Source organism: Miniopterus natalensis, chromosome 2 (assembly GCF_054644295.1).
Source record: "Miniopterus natalensis isolate mMinNat1 chromosome 2, mMinNat1.hap1, whole genome shotgun sequence".
Classification (NCBI taxonomy): domain Eukaryota; kingdom Metazoa; phylum Chordata; class Mammalia; order Chiroptera; family Miniopteridae; genus Miniopterus; species Miniopterus natalensis.
In genome coordinates, this window is record NC_142082.1 from 18,590,282 (window position 1) to 18,603,269 (window position 12,988).

The 12,988-nt window shown below is 38.9% G+C and overlaps 1 protein-coding gene across 8 annotated transcripts in view; it reads left to right on the forward strand.

Annotated features, from left to right (window-relative positions):
• UNC5D (unc-5 netrin receptor D) overlaps positions 1-12,988 on the forward strand; it is a 466,349-nt gene that overhangs the window by 355,188 nt on the left and 98,173 nt on the right. For 4 of the 8 annotated variants that reach the window (XM_087814164.1, XM_087814166.1, XM_087814165.1 and 1 more), the window contains exons 5-7: positions 1,327-1,507; positions 2,348-2,515; positions 4,280-4,444. In XM_087814164.1, the coding sequence (XP_087670290.1) occupies positions 1,327-1,507; positions 2,348-2,515; positions 4,280-4,444 (514 nt within the window). The remainder of the gene's footprint in view (positions 1-1,326; positions 1,508-2,347; positions 2,516-4,279; positions 4,445-12,988) is intronic. The other 4 variants (XM_087814168.1, XM_087814170.1, XM_087814169.1 and 1 more) reach the window with 1 other exon arrangement.

Sequence of the window (12,988 nt, forward strand, 5' to 3'; positions counted from 1 at the left end):
AAAAGATCATTATAGGTTTTCTTCTGATAAGTAAATCCCTTTTATAGAGACCAGCAAATCTTGATTACACCAAATTGTAATATAACAGATGCCACCCGTTTATTGGTGATAAATTAGAAGTCTCGAGATTTAAACACGAAATGAGGAATCTTATTCTAAAAGCGAGCCTCAGTGATCCGTGCTGATGGGGGCGGCCTGGTGAGAAGGGCCCTGGCGCGTTTGCTTGTGTGTGATCCTCTGCGGTGTAGCCTCTGCCCTTGGTCCCTGCGCTGAGTAATGACTGTGTGCAGCTAGAGCTAAACGGTAATTATCAAACAAGAGATGCGTCTAGTGCGACCAACATGGTGCGAAGAGTGGAGACGTCATTTAGATGCTTAAGCAGGGGAAACATGAGGGAGGAAGGCAGTTAGTTCAGGGGAAGACTGGCCTGCTTGGTGAAATGGGGAGGGGAGGGCGGTGCACCCCAACTGGGCAGAGGATGAGAGTCTAGGGAGCAGAAGGTTCCATCTGTGTCTCCTCCAGGTGCCCAAGGAAAAGAGGCATTTAGATCAAGGATAGGATTAGAGTGGGACTAGAAGAAAGAAATGGTTTCTCCAGGAGCAAGCTAGAAAAAACAAATCTGAGATGGGACTAGCCTACGCTCGGAAGATGCGGGAAGTGAACTTCTCCAGAAAAGGGGATGGGCCTTAAATGTGCTGGGTATTCAACCCGGTCTAAATAGCCACTGAATCATTGACGGAGGGACATCAGTGATCACCAACGAAACGTACACCCCAAACTAGGGAACACTGAGATTTGAATTTAGGTGCCTATGATTGCCCCAATATATAGTACCGTGGCCTTTATACATTATCACACCTTTATAAAAGTTTGTTTAAATTCAAACATCCTGACTTGAACCCTGACAACCTAGCATCCTCTTGGCATAAAGTGCAAGTTATGCATAAGTGTTGGTCGTCTGAGCTCCATTTTGCACTAGTAATTGCAATCATCCTCAACACCAGAATTGTAATAAAATGAAATATAGTGAAATCACCTAACGGCAGTCACCTCTTTTCTCTTTTCCGCTGCACTTTTAGAAAATGGGTCAAAGTCAATAGGATATTTATGTCCTTTCCTGCCTCCAGTTTATTAACTTGAGTAGTCATTTCCTGAATGTACCAAATTTCTTAATTAAAAGGGATAGGGTATGGAATAAAGTGGGGGAAAAAAATCATTGCTATTGCCCTCTCCCCCACACACCAAAATTGTTCACCTTCCAATTCCAAGAAAAGTTGTTGTTTTTCTTAAATGACTTGTAAATTTAACATTCCTTTCTTCTTATAGGTGGAATGGCTAAAAAATGAGGAGCCCATTGACTCTGAACAAGATGAGAACATCGACACCAGGGCTGACCATAACCTGATCATCAGGCAGGCGCGGCTCTCAGACTCCGGGAATTATACCTGCATGGCAGCCAACATCGTGGCCAAGAGGAGGAGCCTGTCAGCCACAGTGATAGTTTATGGTAAGACCAGCCCAAAGGCCAGGAGTGGATACGGAGCACAGAGATCAGAGAACTAGAGGGATGTGTATTTTATTAAAATTGTAACTGTCAGTGCTGCAAAGTCTTTGGGGGTCACCCACTACACTGCTGCACTCTCCTGCCTCTCCCATTTGGCAGGGGAGAGCACATTTCTGTTGGTATTAATGTTTGCTCTTCTGTCCAATATTGGACTTCTGAGAGGTAGTCGGTGACATTTCCAATCTCTCTCGATAAGAAACTAATTTTAGAAGTTGTTGATTTTCTTCCATTGTGTGTATATTTGAAAAGAAATGAGGTGGGCAACTTCTGCTCCCCTCCCCGAGACTCCCCAGAGCACAGTGGGAAGTTTCTCTCCTGGCATATAAAATTCACCGAAAACAAACATCACTGTTTGCTGAATATCTCAGGCCTTGTAGGAAAGAGATTCCCAGCTATTTAGTAAAGGCATCCCCTTCTACAATAGAAGAGCCCTGGGATTTATTTTTGAAGCACTTAAAGTAATCGAAATTCAAATGCTGATATTTTCATCTTATACTCTGGATTTTCGAGTGCTTTAGAGATATGTTGAAGAATTCTATTTTTTCATAATTTCCCAGCAAAGAAAATTATCTGTGGCCCTCCGTATGTCAGATGAATAGGCTGAGGGGCAGAGAGGAGGAGTCCGCGTGGCTTCCCTCTCGATGGAGCAGCCGGTGCGGGGCCGCAGGGTCCCTTGGTCCCCGGATGCCCAGCTCACAACACCTGGCCCGGCGGCTTGCACATAGTAGGCAATCAGTAAAAACCTGTCTCCTTTTTTCTCCCCCCCCCCATTTTCTCTCTCAGTGAATGGAGGCTGGTCTTCCTGGACAGAGTGGTCAGCCTGCAATGTTCGCTGTGGTAGAGGATGGCAGAAACGTTCCCGGACCTGTACCAACCCAGCTCCTCTCAATGGTGGGGCCTTTTGTGAGGGAATGTCAGTGCAGAAAATTACCTGCACTTCTCTTTGTCCTGGTGAGATATGCACAGATTCCCTTTCCTCTTCTGATCCACCAACACTAGGAAGCTGGTGTGAAGCATTCAGTACAAAACTTCTTTCCCCAAGTTACCCTCTCCCAAGTGCCTCTAGAATGGAGCCTTTGTCCAAAAGGCTAATGTAGAACTCAATGCAAAAGCAAGCGTGTGGGTGAAATACCTCTGTTTGGGGGCCTATGCATTTTTTAATACTCAAATGACCCTGGACACACCATCAATAAGCCAAATGCTTTGAAGTATTTTTATACCGCCAGTGTTTGGTTGGGCTAAGCTGTGCCCTTCTCTCCCTGGGTTCTCCCAATCTGTGGCATTCAATTTTCTAAGGGCGAGCGGGAGTCGAGTTTTCTGTGAGCGCAAAAAGCAGGTACCAAAATTTTGACTCTTTATTACCAGTTACCAGTCAACTGACCCTACTGGTTTTAGCTTTGATTCGTTTACAGTACAATTGGCAGAGATTGTACAGAATCACAGCAGTTTGTTCTCCATTTGGTCTATGCTTGCCTTCCTTTCTGAGTAGAGACAGACCTCATTTGCCAAATATGGCTTTTGTAAGTTATTTTGTTCATCTCTTACTGGCTCTAACCCAATTTATAGAATGAGAAATAGATGAGATGGAAGATGACTTTCTTTATGGAAAGCATATCCTCCCACTGAGAAATAAATTGATCCTGGGTCTCGCATGCATTATAAAACATCAACTCCAAGGACACTGAACTAGAGCCTTGTGGCTGAAATTTCAAATCCAGTTCCACTCAAAGCTAAGGTGAGGCCCTTGCCAGCAGTGTATTCTTAGAGCTTCATTTTGAACTTACATTCTCTTGGAGTTTCATTTCACACTTATATTCAATAAGCATTTATTGAGTGCTTACTATGTGCAAGATACCTTTACACGTGTAATGTCATTTAACTCTGTGTTGTGAGTTTTATTATCTGCAGTTGACAGAAATAGGCTAAGTGACTTTCTCAGGGTTGCTCAGCCAATAAATTGACAGGCAAGGACTCAGACATTTCACTTCAAGTTCATTATTTTTTTGTTACCCTACTCCTAATTGCTCTAGATTAAAAATTGCAGTATCTTAACCCACATAAGCATGGTTGGACTATTCCTAGGAGGTAATGGGACAATTGCCTCAAACAGCTGCCACGATCTCTAGGGTTGATTTTTAGTAGAATTCAGTTTGTTCATTTCTACATAAAGCAGCAATTCATGACCCGAGAAATTCTATTTATATAAATCTTGGTATCTTGGGGCTTGACTGACCTGTTTTAGTTTAATACTATCAATATCTATGGGTTTAACGTTTTATTGTTTAGGGCTTTTAGAGCTTAAAGATAGTTCTTGCTGCTCTCTGTTCCAAATTGTCAACATCCAAGGAAGTAGTGATTACCACTGGTTACTGCACATTGTTTATCTGTCCATCTAAGCTGCACTTGAGCGTGAAAGACTGGGGAAGAATGGGTAATGACATTATTAGCCAACCCAAGGGCACTGGTAATTCGAATGCTTGCCTAAATTCAGTAATTGGTCTCATCCTGAAATAGCTAGAGAATTATACCACTGCTTTTGCTAGCCTGTCTCTTTAGGAAAGAAACCATGGAGAGAAGATAAATATGTTATTTTGTGTTTGTTGTGGTGGTTATTGCTTTAAAATCCAGCTCTAAGAACAACAGCAGTCCTGGGGTGAGTCTCCTAACAGCTGCCTGTTTCACCCTAATGATGGTTCCTTTTGTTTCTCTTTGAAGTGGATGGGAGCTGGGAAGTGTGGAGTGAATGGTCAGTCTGCAGCCCGGAGTGTGAGCATCTGCGGATCAGGGAGTGCACAGCACCCCCCCCAAGAAACGGGGGCAAATTCTGTGAAGGGCTAAGCCAGGAATCCGAAAACTGCACAGATGGTCTCTGCATTCTAGGTAACACCTTCTGTTTAACATCTTCAGTGTTTGTCCATAATATGAAAAGAAACATCATAATTATTACTTTGGTTAAATATGTTAGTAGAAAGCAAAATCTCCAAGAGCAAAAAGAAAATGGCTGAAAAGTGTAGAAAAGTAGGCAAATACATTTTTAGTAGAGATGGGGTTATTTTAAATATTTTATCACTGTAAGTTTTATAAATGTATGCACTTATTATTGATTTAACCAGATACGGTTTTAAGAGAAATGATGTAAAAAGACGTTTTCGACTTTGTAGCTTAGTAAGTCTTGTCTTTTGGTAGCCTTCATTTCTAAGTTTAGTGAAATTCTTATACTGCTCACCATGTCTATATTTCTCCCAATAATTTTATAGCACTATAAAGCATTTCATCATCTTCAGAGACCATGGATTTGTGGCAAGGATGTGTTGTGACTGTTATCTTACAAATGGAGGGGAGGGGATTTATGACCTGAGAAGGTGGGTGGCTTCGTATCAAATTGGTCTGGCAGAGCAGGAAATAGAATGTGCATTGCAAAACTCCCAAGCCTTTATTCCTGAGATTACACTCTTCCATCTCCAAGTGACTCTGCCTGAGCAAGAAAGTATGGGAGAATCAAATAGTCACACAGAGACAGGTTTTAATTCGGTGCTGTCCCAGTTCAGAGACTGGCAGGCAGGAGCATTCTCTCTGACTTGAGAAGGATCAGGCCGTGGACCGATTAGATGATGCCCCTGCAGGCAACTCTGGAGGGCAATCTGCTTTTCTTAGTCTACCAATCTAAATGCTGGTCTCATCTGGAAACACCCTTGCAGAATAATGTTCAGCCGATTATCTGGGCACCTGATGGCCAGTCAATTTGATACATAAAATTAACCACCACAGATGCATATGTATTTGTGACGTTCCAAAGTTTAGTTCCTTCCTTGGAGCCAGTCATGACCACAGTTAAGGCAGTTGCTTTAAGCCATTCCTGTGGACTTTGGCCATGTATGGGTTTAGTCACGTGTGTGTAGTTTAAAGTCACATGTGTGTGTTCCATTCCCATTTCCCATAGTGGAAATAAGGACAGTGAGGTTTGGAATGTTATGTGAGCCTTTCCTTTCTATTCGATCTACCCATACCTGTATTCCCTTTTCTACTTAAGCATGTTTTTTTCTAGCATTTTATGTCTCCATAGTGTGCATATTAATATAAATGTGATCAAGAATCTTGATGGCTACAATGACTGAGAAATCATAGAAATGGATGAATATATTTATTTATCAGTGGGAAAGGGGTGTGTTTACAGGAGTCCAACAGCAGGCCATAGTCTGCCCTTTTAGACAGAGTGGTTACCAATGTCAGCAAAAATGGATAACATGTCCTATCTCTGCAGGAAGCAATGAACAGCATTCTGGTTAAAACATGCCACTACCGCTCTGCACTTCTTGCTGGCACTCTGTTCAGACACTCTTGGTGAAACTAGCTGTGCTCTCAGGATGGAGATCCAGCGAAGGCTGAGTTTGATTAAAATAGCATTTGGCAACAGCATTATGGAGCAATCGTTTTGTGAAGGATCTAGGTCATGTTCCAACTTGGGAATTTCCTTCATCCTGTTTTTTTATCTATGCCAAACAAGACCCTAAAGCAGTTCCTCAATTCCCAACTTTGCTTGGAGAACCTATAATTCTTTTATTTTATTTAGCTCTCAACAAAGCATTTGGATTGTCTTTGTGGTCCCTGAGAGCAGCACTTCTCAGAGAGATGGAACTGTGAGTTCTGAATGATCACTTTAATATTTGGGTGTTATTGTTGGTTGGTCAGTTGTGACTGGAGCACAAAACCTTAGTGAGAAGCCCTAATCAAGAAATGACATGCCTTAAGACTGGTGATAGTAAGATTGGGTCATTTTTGCCAATAGCAGTTAGTGCAAGGATCCAAATTGAAAGCATAAGCTAATCCTCCAATGCATTTATGATAGAACATCTTTTCCAGAAAGATAATTATGTGACATGATTGTTGAGAACTAAGAACTTGTGTGAAACCATGTTTTCTAAACTTAAACACCAGAAGTAGGTAGTTTTCTGGCCACTGTCCTTCTTACTTGCTGAAGTTAACTGCTTCTCTGCTCTGAGGATCACAGCCAGAGGTAAATGACACATGCATGCCTCATTGACAGGAACAGAATGGTGAAAGTGGCAGGGTATTTAGTTTGATCCTGAGAAATAAGAAAAGCCTGCTCTCTCTTCCTTTACTCAAGCAGATATAAAACTAAGGGCTCTGGCTTGAGAAGATTAAATGGATCTGCTTTAGGGGGGATTAGTGCCTTGAGGTGTAGTAAGACTGAAGCCAGAGAAATGCCACGGGGGCCTGAAAAAGAGAGGAAATCTTCAAGGCTGAGCTACCTGATAGTTAATCCATCCCTCTGGTCAAGATGTAAGATATTTCAATTTTTGAGCTATCAATGTTGAACTGACCAACAAGTTAAATTGTGGTTTGTTTTCATTTCTAATGGATACATTGAGAGGAAAAGTTTGAATTGGCAGTTTGGAAACCATATCAAGGACAAAGATAATAAATAGCAGGTTCAAATAAACAACCCAAGCTACATTTAATAATCTAACAACATTGTCTATTGAATGATCTGCTTAAATGACCTAAAGGAAGCACCTGAAAAGGTGAGCCTGTAATCACATCACAAAGGAAAGGTTGCCTTGGTAGCATTTTCTCTTAGACCATTCTAAAGCCTCATTGTTAAAATTACAGTAATTACCTGAATCCCTTCCTTGCCTTTCCTAGGGCACCAAATAAGAATTTTCATTCTGGAGTTAGCTCAGTGCATCTGAAATAACTTTTACATTTTGCTAGTGGTTTATGAAATGCCTACTTTGTATATAGGATCATAAAGGATGGGTGTCCCTTTACCTAAACAAAACCCACCATTTGCTTTCTTTAGGCAAAAAAGTCTGGAATCATACTTGACTCATTCTTAAACTTTATGTTGGATAAGTTCGTATTTCAGAACCCGCTGCACTGCACAGTTGCTTAATTATAGCGTAAACTTTCTACAGCAAAGAAATGAAAATAGCATCAGCAAGATAACATGCTAGCACATTAACACGCATTCTTAAGTTGTCATGAAATTTCCTACTGCTTGCCAATTCCCCCAGGTAGTTTTAATATTAAAAACCCATTTTCATTCCATGTACAGTACATAGTAGGTGCTCCTTTATTATAATAGCTGCTTTCTGCATAACAAACAGCTGATTAATTTAGAGTTGCCTTCGTGTACACTGCCTAGCAAATGTGGATACAGTATTGCAAACCCACAAGAGTAATAAGAATGTAGGTTTGGGAACATATGGTATCATTAGCAGCTTAGCAACAATCTCTCCCCCATGCCCCAATAAACACTGTGCCATTATGGGATGCAATAAGGAGACCAGTGACTAACAAGCTTTAAAGAGACAGAGTAGAATGGCTCATGACTAAAGTTTCTATTGTACTTAATTAAAATAGAAAATAAAGCAGAGATAGCTGCAGACTTATATGTCTTAGTGAAAGCATTTTTTTTTAATTCTATAAGGCTAAAAGTTTTATTTTTGTGCCTTTTGATAAGACTTAAACTCAAGTGTCATTAGTAGAATTAAGCATTAAGAGAATGAAGATAAGCCATATATAACAAATAATCATAAAATGTCTCCCCTTTGTTATCCACCCACTGTAGACTTTCTACTTTTATGCTTTGTTAATAAAAAGATAGACTGCCAGTCAAAATGGCAGAGAAGGTAAATGAGATGCTGGCCTCCTCCCATGATTCCATCAAAATTACAACTATATTATAGAACGGTGATCGTTGAGAACCACCTGAAGACTAGCTGAACAGAATTCTTTAAGGATGAAAAGAAGAAGCCACAAAAGACTGGCAGGAGGGGCAGAGATGCAGAGCGGACAGGTGCCACACCACAGTGTGCCCATTAGGAATAGGAGGGATGTTATAACTGTGAAGGTTCCCTTGAGGAGCAAGGGGTCCAACCCCACACCTGACTCCCCACCCGAGGGCACCAGTGCCAGAAAGAGGAGTCCACAGAACGTCTACCTATGAAAACCAGCACAGATTGCATCTGAGTAAGACTGTGTGCTGCTGGAGTCCGAGGCATTCATTCCTCTTGAGGGGTCTGCACAGAGACTCACAGACTCACTTGCTCAGGTTCCATTGCAGGGGTCGTAGTTCCAAAAGCACCAGGAACATTTTTCAGGATAGATCACGTATTAGGCAACAAAAGAGTCTCAGTAAATTTAACAAGATTGTAAATATATCAAGCATATTCCCTGATTGGTATGAAACTAGAAATTGATTAAAAGAAAAAAATTGTGGATACTAAATAACATGCTACTAAACAATAGATGGGTTAACGAGATAAAGAAATCAAAAGATTCCTTAAGTCATATGAAAATGCAATGATCCAAAATCTATCCGACACAGCCATAGCATATCTAGGAGGGAAATTTGCAGTAATACAGGCCTACCTCAAGATACAAAAAAACTCTAATAAACCATCTAACACCTGTAAGAACTAGAAAAATAAGAGAAAACAAACCTCAAACTGAGTAGAAAGTAGGAAATGATAAAGAACAGAGTAGAAGTAAATGAAATAGAGTCTAAATCAAAATAGATAAGATAAACAAAATTGATAAACCTTTAGCAAGATTCATAAAGAAAAAAAAAAAGAGAGGACCCAAATAAATACAATCAGAAATGAAAGAGAAGTGACACCACAGAAATATAAAGAATTGTAAGTAAATACTATGAATTATATGCCAACAAATTGGACAACCTGAAACAAATAGATAAATTCCCAGAAATGTACAATCTTCTAAGACTGAATCAAGAAGAAACAGAATATATAAACAGATCAATAGCTACTAATGAAATTGAATCAGTAATGAAAAATTCCCAGTAAAGTCCAGGACCTGATAGCTTCACTGGTGAATTTTACAAATCATTCAAAAAATTAATACCTATTATTAAACTATTTCAATAAATTGAAAAGGAGGGAAGTTTCCAAAGCTCATTTTATGAGATCAATATTACCCTGATGCCAAAACCATACAAAGACACTACAAATAAATAAAATTATAGGCCATTATCTTTGATGAGCATAGATAAATTGTCTACAAAATACTCATAAACCAAATTAAGCAACACATGAAAAAGAGCATACAACATGATTAAGAAGGATTTAATCCTGGATGCAAACTTGGTTCGATAGTTGCAAATGAATTAACGAATACACCATATAAACAAAATGAAGCATACAGCATATAAACTAGATGAAGAAAAATCATTTGACAAATTCAGCATTCCTTTATCATAAAAACTCTCAACAAAGTAGACACAAAAAGAACTTACCTCACCATAATGTCTATTTATGATAAACATGCAGCTAACTTCAAACTCAACAGTGAAAAAATGAAAGCTTTTTCTTTAAGATCTGAAACAAGACAAGGATGTCCACTTTTACCACTTTTACTCAACATAGTATTGGAAGTTTGAGACAGAACTGAGACAAGAAAAAGAAATAAAATTCATCCTAATTAGAGCAGACTGTCTTTTCTTGCAGATGACATGATGCTGTATATAGAGAACCCTAAAGATTTCACCAAAAAACTAATAGAACTAATAAAAGAATTCAGTAATATACAAGGACACAAAATTAACAATCATAAATCAGTTTCATTTTATACACCAATAACAAACTATCAGAAAGAGAAATTAAGAAAACAGTCCACTTACAGATGCATCAAAAAGAATGAAATACTAGGAAAAATTTAACCAAAGAGGTAAAAGACTTGTACTTGAATTGTTATAAGACTATGAAGAAAGACATTGAAGAAGATACTAGTAAATAGAATTAACATCAGAAATATATACATACTGCCCAATGCAATCTACAGCTTCAAAGAAATCCCTATCAAAATTGTAATGGAATTTTTCACAGAACTGAAAAAACAACCATAAAATGTAAATGTAACAACAAAAGACCCCAAATAGCCAAAACAATCTTGAGAAGAACAAAGTTGGAGGAATCATGCTGCCTAATATCAAACTATACTACAAAGCTATATTAATCAAAACAACATGGTAGTGGCATAAAAACAGACCCATAGATCAATGGAGCCCAGAAATAAACTCATGCTTATTTGGTCAACTAATGTATGACAAAGGAGACATGAATATGCAATGGTGTAAATATGGTCTCTTCAATCAATGGTGCTGGATAAACTGGACAGATACAAGTAAAAAAAAAAAAAAGAAAGAAACTTGATCACTTTCTTAAACCATATACAAAAATAAACTTAGAATGGATTAAAGACGTAAATGTAAGACCCAAAACCATAAAAATTCTAGAATAAAACATAGGCAGTAAAGTCGTTGACACTGCTCTTAGTAATAATTTTTGGGGGTATGTGTTCATGGATAAGGGAACAGAAGGAAAAATAAACAAACGGGACTACATCAAATTAAAATGTTTTTGCACAGCGGAGGAAAACATTAACAAAATGAAAAGACCACCTTCTGAATGGGAGAAGATATTAACTAATGAGGTGTTAATATCCAAAATATTTAAGGAAATCATATAACTTGACACCAAAAAGTCCAATTAAAAAATGGGCAGAGACCTGTATAGACAGAGGACCTTAATAGACATTTCTCCAAAGAGGACATACAGATGGCCATTAAACATAGTGAAAGATACTCAAAGTCACTAATCATCACAGAAATGCGAATTAAAACCACAGTGAGATGTCCCCTCATGTCAGAATGGCTATCATGAAGAAATCAGCAAGCGTCGGCGACGATGTGGAGGAAAGGGGACCCTCGTGTGCTGTTGTTAGGACTGTAAACTGGTGGAGCCACTATGGAAAACAGTATGGAGGTTCCTCAAAAAATTAAAAATAGAACTACCGTATGACCCAGCAATTCTACCTTTGGTTATTTATCCAAAGAAATCTAAAACACTAATTAGGAAAGATATTTGTGCCCCTCTGTTCAATTCGTAATTACTGACAGTAGTCAAATGTGGAAGCAACCTAAGTGTCCATCAATAGACAAATGAATAAAGAATGTGTTATACGTATATTGAATTGAATATTACTCGGCCATTGTAAAAAAGAATAAAACTTGCCATTTGTGACAGCATGGGTGGACCTAAAGGGTATTATTCTAAGTGAAATAAGTCAGACAGAGAAAGACAAAAACTATACAATTTCACTCATTTAGGGAATCTAAAATACTCAGTAGCCCTGCCAGTGTGGCCCAGTTGTTGAGCGTCTGGCCACGCACCAAGACGTTAACGATTCAGTTCCAGGCCAGGGCACGTGCCTGGGCCGCGGGATCGATCCCCAGCAAGGGGTGTGCAGGAGGCAGCCGATCAATGTTTTTTTCTCATTGATTTCTCTCTCTCTCTCTCTCTCCCTCTCCCTTCCTCTCTCTTTAAAATCAATAAAAATAAACAAAACAGAGACAGAGAACAAATTGATAATTGCCAGAAGAGAGGAGGGTTGGGGGGATGGGTGAAAAGGGTGAAGAGATTAAGAATTATGAATTCACAGTTATAAAATAGTCACAGAATGTAAAGTACAGCATAAGGAATGTAGTCAATAATAGTGTAATAATTATGTATAGTGTCAGGTGAGTGCTAGACTCACCAGGGTGATCACTTTGTAAGTTATATAAATGTCTAATCACTATGACGTACATCTAAAACTAATTTGATATTGTATGTCAACTGTAATTGCAAAATTGTCTAAATGTAAATTAAAAATAAAAAGATAAAGACATCTGATTTTTTAAGAATATATTTTTTGTTGATTTCAGAGAGAGGAAGGGAGAGAGATACATAGAAACGTCGATGATGAGAGAGTCATTGATTGGCTGCCTCCTGTATGCCCCCCACTGGGGATCGAGCCAGTAAGTCGGGCATGTCCCATGACCGGAATCAAACTGAGATCTCCAGGATCACAGGTCTATGCTCAACAACTGGCCTGGAGATATATGAATTTTTTTAAAAACACAATCCTCCTTCCACATATAAGGGGGATTCATCTGTTAGGTCATGATTGATATGTTTCATAAGTCATTAAAAATCTGTGGCCTTTTCTATCAGCTATATCTGAAACAGTTAAGATATCTTTTTTTATCCAGGATATTTTCTCCTATCACCATCTTTCCTTCATTTCCTCATAGACCTGTGCTACATGTACATAGTCATGACAGAGTAACCAAGGTGAGAATTTCTTTGATTCTGCCTGTGTATCTCTTCTACCAACTTTTTCCTATTCCTATACACTTTCCCCCCAACATATATCAACATGCACTTTTACACTAGGCTTACATTCTTTTGGTGGAATTGGGCAGGAAGTGCTGTGTCCTGCTTTAGAAACATGATCTCTAGAAGTTTATCTCAGGTTCATCTTGTTAACTTTGCCCATTTTATAAGAAGAATTGAAATAAAACACCTCCACTGTAAATAGGAAGGGCTTTAAAATTAAATT